General features: G+C 42.0%; 1 protein-coding gene across 4 annotated transcripts in view; it reads left to right on the forward strand.

The window, feature by feature from the left end:
- Positions 1-18,861, forward strand: part of LOC143782375 (cytochrome c oxidase subunit 4 isoform 1, mitochondrial-like) — a 165,862-nt gene that overhangs the window by 44,822 nt on the left and 102,179 nt on the right. For 2 of the 4 annotated variants that reach the window (XM_077269754.1, XM_077269756.1), the window contains exon 2: positions 5,705-5,792. In XM_077269754.1, coding sequence (XP_077125869.1) covers positions 5,705-5,792 — 88 coding nt within the window. Of the gene's footprint in view, positions 1-4,102; positions 4,329-5,704; positions 5,793-18,422; positions 18,535-18,861 lie in introns of those variants that run through there. The other 2 variants (XM_077269755.1, XM_077269758.1) reach the window with 2 other exon arrangements.

Genomic DNA, 18,861 nt, shown 5'->3' on the forward strand with positions numbered 1-18,861 from the left:
ACCATATAAGTCATCTTACTATATTCTGCTATTAGTCAGTGGGCCTCTCTTTGCTAAATATCTAGTTCATTCTTACGTTTGTCTTTTCTCCTTACCTCACCGTTATTATTTGTTGGGGGCTTGTATCCAACTTTTGGGGTCTTTTCTCTGGAGGCAAGAAAGGTCTATCTTTTCCCTTCTAGGGTTAGTTAGTTCTCCGGCTGGCGCGAGACGTCTAGAACCAATGTAGGCACGTTCCCCGGCTGCTGCTATTTGTGGTGCTAGGATTAGATATATGGTCAGCCCAGTTACCACTGCCCTATGAGCTGGTTTTTTGTGTTTGCAGACTTGGTATGTACTTTTGAGACCCTCTGCCATTGGGGTCATAACAGCCGCCCCTGCAACACAGAGGAGATGATGTGTGTATCTAGTGTGTGTGATGGCTGGGTGTGTGTGTGTGATGGCTGGCTGTGTGTGTGTGATGGCTGTGTGTGTGTGTGTGATGGCTGTGTGTGTGTGTGATGGCTGTGTGTGTGTGTGATGGCTGCGTGTGTGTGTGATGGCTGCGTGTGTGTGTGTGATGGCTGCGTGTGTGTGTGTGATGGCTGCGTGTGTGTGTGTGATGGCTGCGTATGTGATGCATTTGTGTCAAAGCTGCATGTGTTTGTGAGCTGCGTATGTGATGCTGCGTGTGTATGTGTGATACTGTGTGTGTGATGCTGCATGTGTGTGAGCTGCGTGCGTGTGTGAGCTGTGTGTGTGCTGCGTGTGTGTGAGCTGTGTGCGTGTGCATGTGTGTGAGCGTGTGTGTGAGCTGCGTGCCTGTATGTCATTATACAGTATGGAGAACTGTGGCCATTATACAGTATGGAGCATCATGTGCGGTCATTATACAGTATGAAGCATCATGTGCAGCCAGCATACAGTATGGAGCATCATGTGTGGTCATCATACAGTATGGAGCATCATGTGCAGTCATACAGTATGGAGCGTCATGTGCGGCCATTATACGGTATGGAGCATCATGTGCAGTCATTATACAGTATGGAGCATCATGTGCGGCCATTATACGGTATGCATGCCGTCATTATACAGTATGGAGCGTCATGTGTGTTCATTATACAGTATGGAGCGTCATGTGTGGCCATTATACAGTATGGGGCATCATGTGCGGTCATTATACAGTATGGAGCATCATGTGCGGTCATTATACAGTATGGAGCATCATGTGCGGCCATTATACAGTATGGAGCATCATGTGCAGTCATTATACAATATGGAGCATCATGTGCAGCCAGTATACAGTATGGAGCATCATGTGCGGTCATTATACAATATGGAGCATCATGTGCGGTCATTATACAGTATGGAGCATCATGTGTGGCCATTATACAGTATGGAGCGTCATGTGTGGCCATTATACAGTATGGGGCATCATGTGTGGTCATTATACGGTATGGAGCATCATGTGCAGTCATTATACAGTATGGAGCATCATGTGCGGCCATTATACGGTATGCATGCCGTCATTATACAGTATGGAGCATCATGTGCGGCCATTATACAGTATGGAGCATCATGTGCAGTCATTATACAGTATGGAGCATCATGTGCGGCCATTATACGGTATGCATGCCGTCATTATACAGTATGGAGCGTCATGTGTGTTCATTATACAGTATGGAGCGTCATGTGTGCCCATTATACAGTATGGGGCATCATGTGCGGTCATTATACAGTATGGAGCATCATGTGCGGTCATTATACAGTATGGAGCATCATGTGCGGCCATTATACAGTATGGAGCATCATGTGCAGTCATTATACAATATGGAGCATCATGTGCAGCCAGTATACAGTATGGAGCATCATGTGCGGTCATTATACAATATGGAGCATCATGTGTGGCCATTATACAGTATGGAGCATCATGTGTGGCCATTATACAGTATGGAGCGTCATGTGTGGCCATTATACAGTATGGAGTGTCATGTGTGGCCATTATACAGTATGGAGCGTCATGTGTGGCCATTATACAGTATGGGGCATCATGTGTGGTCATTATACGGTATGGAGCACTGTGTGGCCATATTTTTTTATTTATAACTATTGTATATGAAACAGTGTGATCAGCAGTGCTAAATGGGTGTGGTTGGGACGTGGATATGGGTGTGACTAATTATGAATGGGTGTGGTCAGAGGAGTGGCCTAAAATTTGCCGCGGCGCGCGAAGCGCGCCGCAAACTTTGTCCCTCTTTCCCATCTTCAAAAGTTGGGAGGTATGCATTTCCTGTGATTGTGTTGCAGGGAACTGGTAGATTGACAATCTCCCTCTATGGACTGTGGTATGTAATGGAGCCACTGCAAACACTGACAGGACTCATTCAGCAACTCAGCATTTGGTCATGTTTATGCTATTAGCAGGGAATGAGTACTGTAGGGTCATGTTCCGTATTTGGTCAGTGTTTTACAACAATATTTGAAAGCCAAATTCAGGAGTGAAACAGAGGAAAAGTATAATAGAAACACGTCACCAATTCTGTATTTATCACTTTCTCCTGGTTTTGGCTTAAAAATACTGATGTAAAATACTGATCAAATACTAAACATATGAAAGTGGAATTAGGCAAAGGGAGACCTGGGATCACAGTCCCAGAGTGAAAATTTCACTGGTGATTCATGTCCTAAGGTCAGGTGCAGGCGACTGTATGGTCTCCATCTAAGAAAAACGGTCTGATTATGCTAATCACACTTTGATAAGACTCTGATTAGGGTGATCAGAGTTGGATCCATTCTCTTACGTGGAGAATTGAAAAAAAAGTTTCTCTGTCTCCTCCATTCATTCTGTCTATGAAAATCGGACTCCACTCGGATGCAATCAAAGTATGGTCTGATGTTTTCCTCAGGCCCATAGACTTGAATGATTATGTGAGACAAATCGTGCATGCTGCAATTTTTTTTTACATTTTTTTCTTTGGACCACTTGGTCCTAGGAGAAAATCAGACGTGCACTGCCTCATTGAAAAACATTGGTCTGAACGCAATCCATTGTTTTGATGGATCAAACTCGGCCTGAAATTACAGTCATCAGCAAAAGCCCTAATGGAAAGTGGTATGTTGTTAGGACTTGAAAAGTCAGTACCGTGACAGTTAAATGGATTTGGATGCTTCACCACCTTATAATTGTTTGCCATACTTTCTGTAATTGCTGTGCATGGTACTGCAGCTCACTCCTATTGAAGATATAGATCAGATTGGTTTCTGCATATTGTGCCTATTCGCCTTCCGGTTATCCTCTCCTATCCCTCAGTTGAACTTAATGGTCATGTGTCTTTTTTTCCTTCTGAACTAACTATGAACATGAATAGGACTGAATAGAAACGCCAGGCACAGCTATTACCAATTATATGAAGTTGTGCCTGATTAACAATGAAGAGAGCACAAAGTACGCCCTAATGATTGTTGGAGGAGCTTGGAGTCAGAGTTTTAGATTTTGCTGATAAAAAGGTTTTCAATCTGATGCAAACTGGTGTTAACATAAATTTTACAACCTTTTGCCAGCTGCTGAAAATGTTATGCCCTTGGCTGGTAATTTACAGCCCCTGGTTTACCTGGGATGGATTAGCATAGAGCATGTTTATCCAGATCTCCTTTACCTATCAAGCCCACTGGGGCCAACAGTAAAGCCGGAGTCACACTAAACGTATGAAAAATTGGTCCGAGTTTCCCTGCTGAGAGTCGCACGAGTGTAATGCAAGTGGTATGCGAGTACAATCCGATTTTTCACACCTAAAATACGATTTACATCCGAAAGCAGTGCAATTGCTATCCAATTGCAATGCGATTTTAACATAAAGTCCTTCATCTTCACTTTTCATCTTCATCCAGTACAGACCGCCATCATTTCTTTCAGCCAGGACTCGTCTCTGCAGGAAATAACATAATTATCTAGCACATTACTTAAGGTACCGTCACACTCAGCGACGCTGCAGCGATATAGACAACGAGCCGATCGCTGCAGCGTCGCTGTTTAGGTCGCTGTAGAGATGTCAAACACAGCAGCTCCAGAACGATGCAGGAGCGATCCTGTGACGTAACGGTGACTCACTTATCGTTCTCACAGGTCGTTAGCTCCATGTAAAACATTGCTGGCATCGTTGCTTTTGCTGTCAAACACGACGATACACGCCGACCTGACGACCAAATAAAGTTCTGGACTTCTAGCTCCGACCAGCGATATCACAGCGGGATCCAGATCGCTGCTGCGTGTCAAACACGAGATTGCTAACCAGGACGCTGCAAGGTCACGGATCGTTGTCGTTCTCGTTGTAAAGTTGCTGAGTGTGAAGGTACCTTTAATCTTTTCCCAACTTCTGCACTACACCAGAGGAAGAAAAAAGGACAACATAGTGTTGCTCTGCACAGCACATCACTGCAGTAATAATATCCCTTAATTAGTCCCTACAGTAATAATATCCCCCATCCTAGCCCCCTTGTGTCTCATTTCTGGCTCCAGTCATATGTTCTCCTATCCTGCCCTCATGAATATCCATTCGGCCTCCATGTGATGTCCCATCCTGCCCCATCTGTCTCCATTCTGCCCCATCTGTCTCCATTCTGCCCCATCTGACTCCCTCGTGCCCCATGATCCTGCACCATGTGTCTCCATCCTGCCGCATGTTTCTCCATCCTACCCCATGTTTCTCCATCCTACCCCATGATCCTGCCCCATCTGTCTCTATCTTGCCCCATCTGTCACCATAATCATGTAGGATATGAGAGCCCTGTGGGGGGGCTGTATATGATATGGGAGTCCATCTCATATACAGCCCCCCATAGGGCTGCCATACAGCCCCCCATAGGGCTCCCAGTTCCATATCATATACAACAGCTCCCCACATTATCTCCCATCAAGTCACTGACTGATATAACAAGTATTTACATTTTATTTACTTCGTCTCCTCTCCTCCTAGAAGCTCCGGCAGTCTAACCAGCTTGTGTGCCGGTGCCGCACTGCAGGACTCGGGGCACTCAGTGTTGATGTCATCACTGACTCCAGTCCCCTCTGTGCTGATCTACAGTGCAGAGCAGCTGTCAGACACTGAGGCTGGGATTAAAGCCCCTACTAGCAGCTGCAGGTGCCCTCCGCTCCTCCGATGCATCATGCTGCCCAGGCACCCTGCCCTCTGCTTACCGCTGGCGGTGCCTGAGGTAATCGTTACCATTACTTACTCAGACAGGTGGCAGTCGGTGGCCTCATCATGATAGGTGCACGCCCCTGCTTCTAGGGGGTCAGCTGCCCCCCCTGCGCCTCAGTGGGTAAGCCCATGTGTCACTCTGTGATTTTACTGTATGTGACACATGAATTGCTGGCTTTTGTACTCGTAAGGTCGATTTTTTTCTCGCACCCATAGGCTTGCATTGGCGAGTCTTGGCCGAGTCTTGGTGACAATCGCAGCATGCTGCGCTTTTACATGCACACCGAATACGGCTGAGAAAATAAATGTTGATGTGAGCTGCCCCATAGATTAACACTGGTCTGAGTGCTATGCGATGTTTTCTTGCATGGCACTCGCCCGTGTTCTATGGTAGTATGACGCTGGCCTAATTCTGACTATTAGTCTGAAAATCTTCCAAGTACTAAAGGTCACTACATTTCTAATGGATAATTTTGTTTTGAAATACTTTGCTGAACAGCATTTCATTGTGTTCTTATCCTTAATAGATGTTAACAACTGTTGCACGTGCCCTCCGTGGATCAAAAGCCATTACATGGCGGAGTATCTCCACCAGCAGTTATTTGTCTGCACATGGTGAGTACAGTTATCCTCTTTTTGTATCATCTTTCAATGGCTGGATTACTTTCATTCACAATTTTGATGTCCTAAATAAGATCTGGATTGGGGTCTGGTGTATCCTTACTGCTGACTTTTAGGTTATGAAAGATACTGCTTTCCTGAAAATACAGGTGCTTCTCACAAAATTAGAATATCATCAAAAAGTTAATTTATTTCAGTTCTTCAAAGCTAAAAGTGAAACTCATATATTATATAGAGTCATTACAAACAGAGTGATCTATTTCAAGTGTTTGTTTCTGTTAATATTGATGATTATGGCTTACAGCCAATGAAAACCCCAAAGTCATTATCTCAGTAAAATGTTGGCCTACTGAAATGTATGTTCAGTAAATGCACCCAATACTTGGTTGAGGCTCCTTTTGCAACAATTGCTGCATCAATGTGGCGTGGCATGGAGGCGATCAGCCTATGGCTCTGCTGAGGTGTTATAGCAGCCCAGGTTGCTTTGATAACAGCCTTCAGCTCGTCTGGATTGTTGGGTCTGGTGTCTCTCATGTTCCTCTTGACAATATCCGATAGATTCTCTATGGGGTTAAGGTCAGGCTAGTTTGCTGGCCAATCAAGCACAGTGATACTGTTATTTTTTAACCAGTTATTGATACGTTTGTCAGTGTGGACATGTGCCTAGTCCTGCTGGAGAATGAAATTTCCATCTCCAAAAAGCTTGTCGGCAGAGGGAAGCATGAAGTGATCTAAAATTTCCTGATAGACAGCTATGCTGACTTTGGTCTACATAAAACACAGTGGACCTACACCAGCAGACGACAAACCATAACTGCTTGCGAAAACTTCCCACTAGACCTCAAGCATCTTGGATTGTGTGCCTCTCCATTCTTCCTCCAGACTCTGGGACCTTGATTTCCAAATTAAATGCAAAATTTACTTTAATCTGAAAACAACACCTTGGACCACTGAACAAGAGTCCAGTTCTCTTTATCCTTGGCCCAGGTAAGACGCTTCTGGTGTGGTCTATTGGTCATGAGTGGCTTGACACACAGAATGCGACACTTGTAGCCCATGTCCTGGATACCTCCACATGTGGTGGCTCTTGAAGCAATGACTCCAGCAGCAGCAGTCCACTCCTTGTGAATCTCCCCCAAATTTTTTGAATGGCCTTCTCTTAACAATACTTTCAAGGCTGCAGTGATCCCGGTTGCTTGTGCACTTTTTTCTACCACACTTTTTCCTTCCACTCAACTTTTCACTAATATGCTTGGCTACAGCACTCTGTGAACAGCCAGCTTCTTTAGCAATAATCTTTTGTGGCTTACCCTCTTTGTGAAGTGTGTCAGTGACTGCCTTCTGGACTTCTGTCAAGTCAGCAGTCTTTCCCCTTACTGAAACAGAATGAGGGACCTTTTTAAATGCTTAGGAAGCCTTTGCAGGTGTTTTTTTCTTAATTATTCTAATTTACTGAGATAATGACTTTCGGTTTTTATGGGTTTTTCATACTGTAAGCCATAATCATCAACATTAACAGAAATAAACACATGAAATAGATCACTCTGTTTGTAATGACTCTATGTAACATATGAGTTTAACTTTTTGTATTGAAGAACTGAAATAAATTAAGTTTTTGATGATATTCTAATTTTGTGAGAAGCACCTCTATTTAAACTCACATTAACCCCTTCATGACCTTGGGATTTTCTGTTTTTCTGTGTTTGTTTTTTTCGCTCCCCTCCTTCCCAGAGCCATAACTTTTTTATTTTTCTGTCAATATGGCCATGTTAGGGCTTATTTTTTGCGGGAAGAGTTGCACTTTTGAACAACATCATTGATTTTACCATGACGTGTACTAGAAAATGTAAAACAAAAATCCAAGTGCGGTGAAATTGCAAAAAAAAGTGCAATCCCATGCGTGTTTTTTGTTTGGCTTTCTTGCTAGGTTCACTAAATGCTAAAACTGAGCTGCCATTATGATTCTCCAGGTCATGTCGAGGTCATAGGCACCAAACATGTCTAGGTTATTTTTTATCTAAGTGGTAAAAAAAAATCCAAACTTTGCTAAAAAAAAAAATAAATTGCGCCATATTCCAATACCCGTAGCGTCTCCATTTTTTGTGATCTGGGGTTGGGTGAGGGCTTACTTTTTGTGTGCTGAGCTGACGTTTTTAGTGATACCATTTTGGTGCAGATACGTTCTTTGGATCGCCCGTTATTGCATTTTAATGTAAAGGAAAAATGTGAGTTCCAGCTCCATAAAATTCAAAACTTTTAATGAAGTCCAATATTAAAATACAGACAAATGACTGTGCTCCCTCCGGTATACATCCCCACGTGTGAGGAGCTAATGGCGACGCGTTTCGATCCGAGGATCTTTCTCAAAGCCATACCTGTAACGGATTGAGTTTCTCTATATATAGAGGTCAACCAATCACATTCATTTGTTTAGTCACATGACATTTCTTTAAGGTCCTAGTAAAAACATTATCCAAAAATAAATATACATAAAATATTCACTTTATATTCAACAATAGTGCAGCATGGTCTCAGTACGTTTGTTTAATCCCATTGGGTGTCTGGTATTTAAATGGAATATCCAATACGCCTCTCGTGTTAGGAGACATCTTCTCATATCCCCACCCCGCCGAGGAACATTTACTTGCTCTATAGCTTGGATTTGAAAGCTTTCAGTTTTACGTGCATGACAGGTAACAAAGTGTCTGGATGCCGCCGACATATTTCTATTGCCACCTGTAATATTGTTGATATCATATAGATGTTCCCGGACACGGGTTTTCAGCTTTCTTGATGTGCATCCGACATATGACAGATTGCATTCCCTGCAATTAATTTTATATACCAAATTGACAGAATTACAATTGATATACTGTTTGATGTTAAAATTTATTGTGCCCTCCGCATTTTGAAAGGTTTTAGCCACTAGGGCATATTTACACGTGCTGCAATTATTTGTACCGCATCTGAAAAAACCTGGGTAATTTAACCACGTTCTTTTGTGTCCCATTATTTGCGATGGAAATAGGCTAGGGGATATTTGGCTTCCTATGGTTGGCGCCCTTCTTGATACCACACTAATACCCGATTTTAGTATATCATGTAATTGTTGGTCCTCATAGAGGATAGGCAAATATCTATGGATAATATTTTTGATTTCGTTGAACTGTGGACTATATTGGAAACATATATACGGTTTTTTCACTTGATTGCAATCTATCCTCCTCTCTGACGTTATTAGATCTTTCCGATCTTTTTTTTCCACTATTTTTTTAGCCCTATTTATTACCCAATTTGGATATTTATGATTTTTTAGTTTATTTTCGATCTGCCTAATTTCCCCCTGAAGGTCCTCACTCAGAGAGCAATTTCTCTTGATTCTAGTGAATTCTCCCACCGGGATTGCCTTGATTGTGTGTTTGCTATGGCTACTGTCTGCATGTAGAATGGTATTGCCACTTACTGGTTTGTGATGGGTTTTTGTAATGATGTTTACATCTGTGGATCCTCTAAGTTCCAAATCCAGAAACAAAATGCTATTTCTATCAAACTTATATGTAAATCTTATATTGTACTGGTTGTCATTAAGATAACTCACTAGGTGTGGTATGGCAGATACATCCCTCCTCCATATGATGAGGGTATCATCTATGTATCTGCCATACCACACCAACTGCTCCAGAAACGGATTGGCCACCGAAAACACGTATTCCAATTCCCAAAATGACATGACCAAATTTGCTAGGGAGGGTGAGTATTTAGCACCCATGGCCACTCCCGTTTTTTGTAAATAAAATTGGCCATCAAAAGAGAAAAAATTATTGGATAATAAAAATTGAATTACCATCAACAGATAATTAGTTAGATCCACAGAAAAGTCACTAAATTTGGCAAGATGGTATTGTATTGCTCTGAGTGCCACACTGTGAGGAATACATGTGTATAGAGAGATAACATCGCAACATACCCATGAATATTCTGCCTGCCATATCTTCGTGTCCATAACTCTCAATACCTCCTTAGAGTCTTGTATATATCCCGGAGTTCGTTTCACTAATGGTTGGAGGAGAGAATCAACCCACTGACAGAGTTTTTCATTACATGAACCTACTCCCGACACTATTGGTCGCATAGGAGGAATCCCTTCTCTTTTGTGAATTTTGGGTACCCCATATATAATTGGGAGAATCGGATTTTCTACCATGATATAATCTGTTTGTTTTTTAGTTAGTACTCCTAGATTCTGTCCCTCCTTTATAATTAGGTCCCTTTTTTGTACAATTGCACTAGACGGATTTGATTTTAATTTTTCATATGTATTTTGATCAGACAGAAGTTCTAGCATTTTATTTTGGTAGTCTATTGTATTTAACACTACTACTACCCCCCCTTTGTCTGACATTTTAATGACGATATCCGTCATACCTTTGAGTTCCTTTAGTGCTTTTTGAAATCTCCTGGGTATATTTTTTTGATTCCTGTTAGAATTATATTTATTTTCACTATACAATTGTCTGAATTCCCTCTCTATACTCTCTTGAAAGCGATCCATGCATTCGGATCTGTCCTGTACTGGATAATAGTATGGATTTTTTTTATCAAAAGCCTGTGAACAATTCACTTTATCTAAATCAGATACCGCATCAGATCCAAGATCCTGCAAGACAGTTAATATCATCTGATCTTTAAAATCCATATTGGAAAATTCATTTTTTACTCTATCAGAGGTAATGTTGTCCATTTGTTGTTTTGCATCTTCTAGACTTTCTCCTTGTAGAAAATGTTTTTTAATAGTCAAATTTCTAATAAACTTATTTGTGTCCATAATAGCTGTAAATAAATCAAAGTTCTGATCTGGCACAAAATTCAAGCCTAAAAATAAGACTTGAGTCTGATCTGCAGTCAAAGATCTAGTTGATAGATTCAACACATTTGTATAAGGCTACTTTCACACACAGCATATTTGCTGCGTATTTTTACGCGCGCGTATTTTGCTGCTGCTTTACCTGCGTTTTTTTACGCAGGCAAAAAACGCAGCTGCTTTCACACACTGCGTTTTTTGCAGCTGCGTTTTTTTCAGCATTGTGTACTGAAAATAAAGTTTGTTTGAAAAAAAAAAAAAGGGGAAAAAAAAAAAGAGTAATTGAGGTCATTTCCTGTCTTTATGACTCGGAATACAATACACACTGGAGTTAACATCATGTCGATTCTGCCAGCTGCAATGGCCTTGAGCCAAAGACGCCTCAGCAAGCGGAACAGACATCAGCTGGGGTTTACTAACCCCACTGTCACTAACCCCAGGTTACTAGGGCAGGCGTCAGTCAGACGCCCCCCTCGTAACCCTGTACGGTAAGGGTATGTTCACACGATCCTGATTTCAATCCTTTTTTTTCAGGACAAAAACCGCAGCTCTTGGCAGAAAACGCAGGTGCGTTTTTGGTGCGTTTTTGGCGCGGTTTTTAGTGCGTTTTTTTATGCAGTTTTCTCTGCAGATTGTCTGTGTTTGACACAAATAAAGCTTTAACTGCAGTGGGGGAAAAAAAAAAGAAATGATGTCATTTCCTTGTCCAACCCTTTTCTTCTTCCATCCTCCATTTTGGGACTAAACACCAAAATGAGTGGACGTGTTTTGAATGACAGCGCTCCGCAGAGTGCTGAGCGTAGGCCAGATCACAGCCCGCGGATCCAGCTCTATCCAGCTATTTAAGTCTACGTTCACATTTGTGGTCTGCGCCGCAGCGTCGGGCGCCGCATGCGTCATGCGCCCCTATATTTAACATGGGGGCGCATGGACATGCGTCGCACTTGCGTTTTGCGCCGCATGCGTCACTGCAGCGCACGCATCCGGCCGCAGAGGACGCAGCAAGTTGCATTTTTGCTGCGTCCAAAATCAATCAAAAAAAGGACGCATGCGGCGCACAACGCAAATGTGAACATAGCCTAAGTGCCACGTATTTAAGTGCCACGTATTTAAGTGCCACGTATTTCTTTGCCACGTATCACGTATTTCAGTGCCACGTATTTCAGTGCCACATATTTCAGTGCCACGTATTTCAGTGCCACGTATTTCAGTGCCACGTGCCACGTATTTCAGTGCCACGTGCCACGTATTTAAGTGCCACGTATCACGTATTTCAGTGCCACGTGCCACGTATTTCAGTGCCACGTATTTCAGTGCCACGTGCCACGTATTTCAGTGCCACGTGCCACGTATTTAAGTGCCACGTATCACGTATTTCAGTGCCACGTATTTCAGTGCCACGTATCACGTATTTCAGTGCCACGTATCAAAGTGCCACGTGCCACGTATCAAAGTGCCACGTGCCACATATTTCAGTGCCACGTATCAAAGTGCCACGTGCCACGTATCAAAGTGCCACGTGCCACATATTTCAGTGCCACGTGCCACGTATCAAAGTGCCACGTGCCACGTATCAAAGTGCCACGTGCCACATATTTCAGTGCCACGTATCTAAGTGACACGTGCCACGTGCCAAATATTTCAGTGCCACGTGCCACGTATTTAAGTGACACGTGCCATGTATTTCAGTGCCACGTATCACGTATTTCAGTGCCACGTATTTAAGTGACACGTATCACGTATAAGTGCCACGTGTCACGTATTTAATTGCCACATATTTAAGTGCCACGTATCAAGATTTTCCATGGAGAACAGACACATCCAGAGATATGTCTGCTCTCCACGGCTGCAGCAACACACTGACAGGAGCCATAGTTCCTGTCGGTGTGTCACTGCGCATGCGCGAGCGAGTTTACCGGCGGTCATTGACCCCGGCACTCTCGCTTAACGGCAGTGCTGCGTGGGAAAGTTCAACGCAGCTGTACTGCTGTTAACCGAGACGCCGGAGTCATTGAACTCCGGAACAGTACGCGATACACTGCTAGGAGCTTCGCTCCTGGCAGTGTATCGCCGGAGAGCAGCCGATCGGCGTGGGACACTCGTTTTATGGATTCTGCGGACAGGGAGTATGAATTTGGTTTATTATTTTGTGATTTTTTCCTGGAGGATCGAGGGTTTCGCCTACAAGTGTGCTGTTGGTGAGTATATACTCTGTGTTATGTGTTGTATGTACTGTACTGTGTGTCATGTATGTGTATTGTGTGTAGGTGTTTTGTGTAACTTTACAATTGTGCTAAGTCGCCGGACACAGGGACAACTCTCCCATCCTAATACCGGATGGGAGTAGTAGTCCCATACGGCGACTTAGCACAATGGTGGCACTAGCGTCGCATGGGGACACACACGCACACACACACACACACACACACACACACACTCCATGCTGCTTCACTGGGGGGCGGGGGCTTCCCTCTTCCTGTCCGACGTCACGTCCGGTCCTGGGTGTCAACCCCTCCGTACAAAGACGCCGACACCCAGGACAAAGGCGCTGTGTGTGGACGGTAATATGGGGCCCTAGGGGGATACGCAGACACGCCGCTGCGTAAAGAATTGACATGTCAATTCTTTTTACGCCGGCGTGTTTGCAGACAAAAGCGCCGCGTTTTTTTGCGGTGTGTCTGAACGGCAAAGTGAATTTCTCATTCACTTTGCCGGCAGACGAAAATGACATTGCGCATTTTTGAAAAGCGCCCGCAAAATAGCGCTCAAAAATGCGCTATGTCTGAAAGTAGCCTAACTGTTTATTTCTTGTGAAACTTCTTGTTCATTTTAATGCAATTCTTGTTCTTGTTCATTTTAATGCAATGTCGGGGCGACAAAAAACCCGTAATTTTGGCGTTTTGAATTTTTTTCTCGCTACGCTGTTTAGCAATCAAGTTAATCCTTTATTTTTTATTGATAGATTGTGCGATTCTGAACGCTGCAATACCAAATATGTGTATGTTTGATTTTATTTTTATTGTTTTATTTTGAATGGGGCGAAAGGGGGGTGATTTAAACTTTTATATTTTTTTATTTATTTCATATTTTTTTAAACTTTTTTTTACTTTTGTCAGCGTTTGACAGCAGCATTTAACTAGTTAATAGCGACGGGTGGATGGCGATTCCACTCGTCACTATTGCGCGCACATGTCAGCTGTTCAAAACAGCGGACATGTCGCGGCTTTGATGTGGGCTCACCGCCGGAGGCCACATCAAAGCAGGGGATCTGACCTCGGACGTACTATCACGTCCGAGGTCAGAAAGGGGTTAAAAGTCATAGGATTTACTGCTGAAATGCTGAGGTTACCATAAGCTAATTTCTAATGCAAGAACAGTGCCTTGGATATTACAGTTAGTGATGAAAAAACAATTTTTTTACATTTATTTTAATTCTTTTAACAGCCGTTATAATATCCTGTAATTTCTCACTAACGATTCTGTGCGCCAAAGGTTAATTGTGTTAAAGGGGTTTTCCCACGAATAAAAGTTCATTTGAATCAATAGATCTTGGAATAATAAGTGCCACAATTAGATGCGTTTATATAAAATGTTCCTGTGCTGAGATAATCTTATAAATGTGTCCCTGCTGTGTAATGGCTGTGTCTGACCATGCCGGAACATGGTCTGATCATACCACAGCTCCAGGCAAGGGTAGGACACAAAAGAGGATACAGACATTACAGCACAGTAAAACATTGTTTTAAAGCAGGCAGGGAAATGTTTTACCTCACAGAAAGAATCAGCTGTGATCCCCTGCTGTAATGTCTGTATACTTTCCTTTGATTCTTCCCCTGCCCAGGAGCTGTGGCATGATCAGTCCATGTCTCTGCACAGTCAGACACAGCCATTACACAAACTGTGTTTGTTATTTTTAAATAAAAGGCGTGTATTTGTTATTTCAAATAAAGGACTTTATTCTTGCTGTGTTTATTTACAATATAACTTTAGGATTAGTAATGGATAGGTAGACACCTCTCCATTACTGAGCAGTGGGCTTGATGTCACTGGAAAACACAAAGGTGACACGAACCCCACAAATATCAACTCCACTTGCCACCATTACAGGGAAAGTGGGAAGAGTCGGGTAAAACGCTAGAATTGGCGCACCTAATAGATGGCCCTTTTCTGGGTGGCTGTGGGCTGCTATTTTTAGGCTGGGGGGTCAATATCAATGGCCTCTTACCAGCCTGAGAACACCATCCCCCAGCTGTCTCCTTTAGCTTGGCTGGTTATCAAAAATGTGGGGGATCCCATGTCTTTTTTTAATTATTTAAAAAAACTGTGTGGGGACACCTCTATTATTGATAATCAGCCATGCTAACATTGACAGCTGAGGATTGGAAAATACAGGAGAACACACGCCGTTTTTTTTAAATTTATTTAAAGTGCAGGTGCTGGCTGATGAATACTCCCATCAGCCGCCACCTGCTCTTGCTATTATTAGCGGCAGCAGGAGTAGGCAGATGGCAGTAGTAATCCCATCAGCCGACACCAGTGACCGGAGGTGAACTTTTTACCTCCAATCACAGCTCTAGGCTCACACTGTCATCTGAACATGAAAGGAAATGAAGTGTGTATATAAGGGCTAGGATCACCACTCTAAATAACATCAATAATTTTATTATGATACACATATGTATACAAGACAAGAAAGAAATATTTTTAAAAACAATTAAAAAGCCATAAGGGCATATATAAGTACCAACTGGAAGACCAAATAAGGATCAACCAGATCCCTCCACTGTGTGCACCTGAGATATCATATAAATATACAGCTCTGGCAAAAATTGAGAGACCACTGCAAAATGTTCAGTTTGTCTAATTTTTCTCTTTACAGTTATATTTTTGAGTGAAATGTAAATTGTTCTTTTATTCTATAAACTTCTGACATCATGTCTCCGAATTTCCAAGCAATACATTTTGTATTTTTTTTTCTGAAAAGGAGAAATGGTCAAAATTAAAAAACAAAACAACAGTGCTTTCAGACCTCAAATAATCCAAAGAAAACCAGTTCATAATCATTTAGAAACAGCAATACTAATGTTTTAAGTTCAGAAATCAATATTCTGTGGAATAACCATGATTTTTAATCACAGCTTTCATGTGTCTTGGCATGCTTTCCACCAGTATTTCACACTGCTTCTGGCACAAAAATTTAAGCAGTTCTTCTTTTTTTGATGGCTTGTGACTATCCATCTTTCTCTTGATTACATTCCAGAGGTTTTCAATGGGGTTCAGGTCTGTAGATTGGGCTGCTCATGACAGGGTTGTGATGTGGTGGTCTCATAATTATTGCCAGAGCTGTATATATATATATATATATATATATATATATATATATATATATATATATATATATACAGTGCCTTGCAAAAGTATACGGCCCCCTGGAACTTTTCAACCTTTCCCACATATCATGCTTCAAACATAAAGATACCAAATGTAAATTTTTGGTGAAGAATCAACAACAAGTGGAACACAATTGTGAACTTGAACGAAATTTATTGGTTATTTTAAAGTTTTGTGGAAATTCAAAAACTGAAAAGTGGGGCGTGCAATATTATTAGGCCCCTTTAACTTAATACTTTGTTGCGCCACCTTTTGCTGTGATTATAGCTGCATGTCGCTTGGGGTATGTCTCTATCAGTTTTGTACATCGAGAGACTGAAATTCTTGCCCATTCTTCCTTGGCAAACAGCTCGAGCTCAGTGAGGTTTGATGGAGATCGTTTGTGAACAGCAGTTTTCAGCTCTTTCCACAGATTCTCGATTGGATTGAGGTCTGGACATTGAATTGGCCATTCTAACACCTGGATACGTTTATTTGTGAACCATTCCATTGTAGATTGTGCTTTATGTTTGCAATCATTGTCTTGTTGGAAGACAAATCTCCATCCCTGTCTCAGGTCTTTTGCAGACTCCAACAGGTTTTCTTCAAGAATGGTCCTGTATTTGGCTCCATCCATCTTCCCATCAATTTTAACCATCTTCCCTGTCCCTGCTGAAGAAAAGAAGGCCAAACCATGATGCTGCCCCCACCATGTTTGACAGTGGGGATGGTGTGTTCAGGGTGATGAGCTGTGTTGCCTTTACGCCAAACATATCATTTGGCATTGTTGCCAAAATGTTCGATTTTGGTTTCATCTGACCAGAGCACCTTCTTCCACATGTTTGGTGTGTCTCCCAGGTGACTTGTTGCAAACTTTATACGACACTTTTTATTTATCTTTGAGAAATGGCTTTCTTCTTGCCACTCTTCCATAAAGGTGACATTTGTGCAGTGTACGACTCATTGTTGTCCTATAGACAGACTTTCCCACCTCAGCTGTAGATCTCTGCAGTTCATCCAGAGTGATCATGGGCCTCTTGGCTGCATCTCTGATCAGTCTTCTCCTTGTTTGAGATGAAAGTTTAGAGGGACGGCCAGGTCTTGGTAGATTTGCAGTGGTATGATACTCCTTCCATTTCAATATGATCGCTTGCACAGTGCTCCTTGGCAAGTTTTGGAAATCATTTTATATAAAGTGGGGTCTGCCATTACACTTCTGATTTATATATTTTACCCACATACCGGTTTCAGTATGCAACTTATATGTTTTATGAATTTTTTTTAAGATACTGTTATTACTATCACACCTCACATCCCTTACGAGGCATTTCTGCTTTTTCTGCTTAATTTTTACGTATTTATGATTGAAATAAAAATTGTATATTTTAATAGCATGGATATCTTCGTTATTTGTGCCCTTATTGTTGGGGATCAAATTTGTTAATATATCCTTATCTCCCAGCCTAGTGCCACCTTCTTCTGCTTGACAGTTCACTGATTATGTAGCCAAACTAGTGAGCTGTCAAACAAAAGAAGATGTCACTAGGCAGGCAATAGAACCTGGGAAGTTCTCCGACCACACCCAGAGCGCTTTATTTGCATATGGAGCAAAGCATTGTTTTTTCAGTTATAGAGGATTGTTCGAGTAAAATTACATATTGATTGACTTTTCAATTACCTGCAGGTCCATGTAACCAGTTTGTGAGAGGTGGGCGCTTGCAGATTCCCATTTAAAAAACTGAATATACACATTGTCCCCAGTAGCTGATCTCAAACACGACTTAAAGATGTTTTCCTCTTCACTGATATAGATAACCTACCAGATCTATGCAGTTCAATATAAAATCCCACCCTACTGATCAGATGCTAACAGCTTTGGCAACAGGCCAATAAAGACAGTGGAACACCACCATCGGTCATAGTGTATTGTGGCTGCTCTCAGATACTGCAGAGTAGTTCCTATTAAATTGAATGGAGTCCATTACCATACTCCAATTCAACAATTTACATGGGAAAACTATCTTTTAGTTGGAGGAGGCAGATGGCCAGATATGGATTGTCACATGCTCCTTCTACAGCAACCATTTTGTAGACAGAAGAGCTTTGCAATATGTGAGTAAAACAGCACTAACAATGCAGGGGGAGAAACTGCATTATTTATATGTAGCACGTGCCAGAAAATATTGTTCCCAGCACATTCCCTAAACAAAGATAATTTCTACCATTGAAAAAATCCAAGTTTTTAACTTTTGTCCTATTTCAATGTGATGACCTATGAATAAAACGTAAATCTTAAGTGCATGTCTAAGTGTGTGCCCTTATATTTCGTGTTACAATTTGGAGTGACATCCCCTACCACAAAGCAACACTGTTTCTAATCTATAAGAGCCAACAAGCACTTTCCTGATGTTGAATTTCTGACCCAAAATCCACAGTAGACCTGCCTAATGTCCCTGTGTGAACACACCCGTAAACAGTCATTACCTTTACTCACTCAGTTTTCAGGTATTTCTTAAAGTGTTGTACAATTTCATATTTTCCGGCATTATTGGTCATTGACGTTGAGCTTTGACCCTGTGTAAAGCTGTCTAGTACTATTTACAATGGATTGTAATGTTTACTACCTGTAAAGTACGATAACCTCAAGGTTTCCCATAAAAGTCATCTTTAGTGGCTCACAGATTACAAAGGTCAATTATACAAAGAATGGCTTTGACATAGTGAAAGATTTTATGATCTTGTAGCAGGGACTATTCTAAAATGTAATAACCCTGAGAACATCCATCTTCAGGGTCAGTTTAACCGTTAAAGCTATCAAAGGATCCTCTTGGA

The sequence above is a fragment of the Ranitomeya variabilis genome, chromosome 6, assembly GCF_051348905.1.
Source record: "Ranitomeya variabilis isolate aRanVar5 chromosome 6, aRanVar5.hap1, whole genome shotgun sequence".
NCBI classification, from domain to species: Eukaryota; Metazoa; Chordata; class Amphibia; order Anura; family Dendrobatidae; genus Ranitomeya; species Ranitomeya variabilis.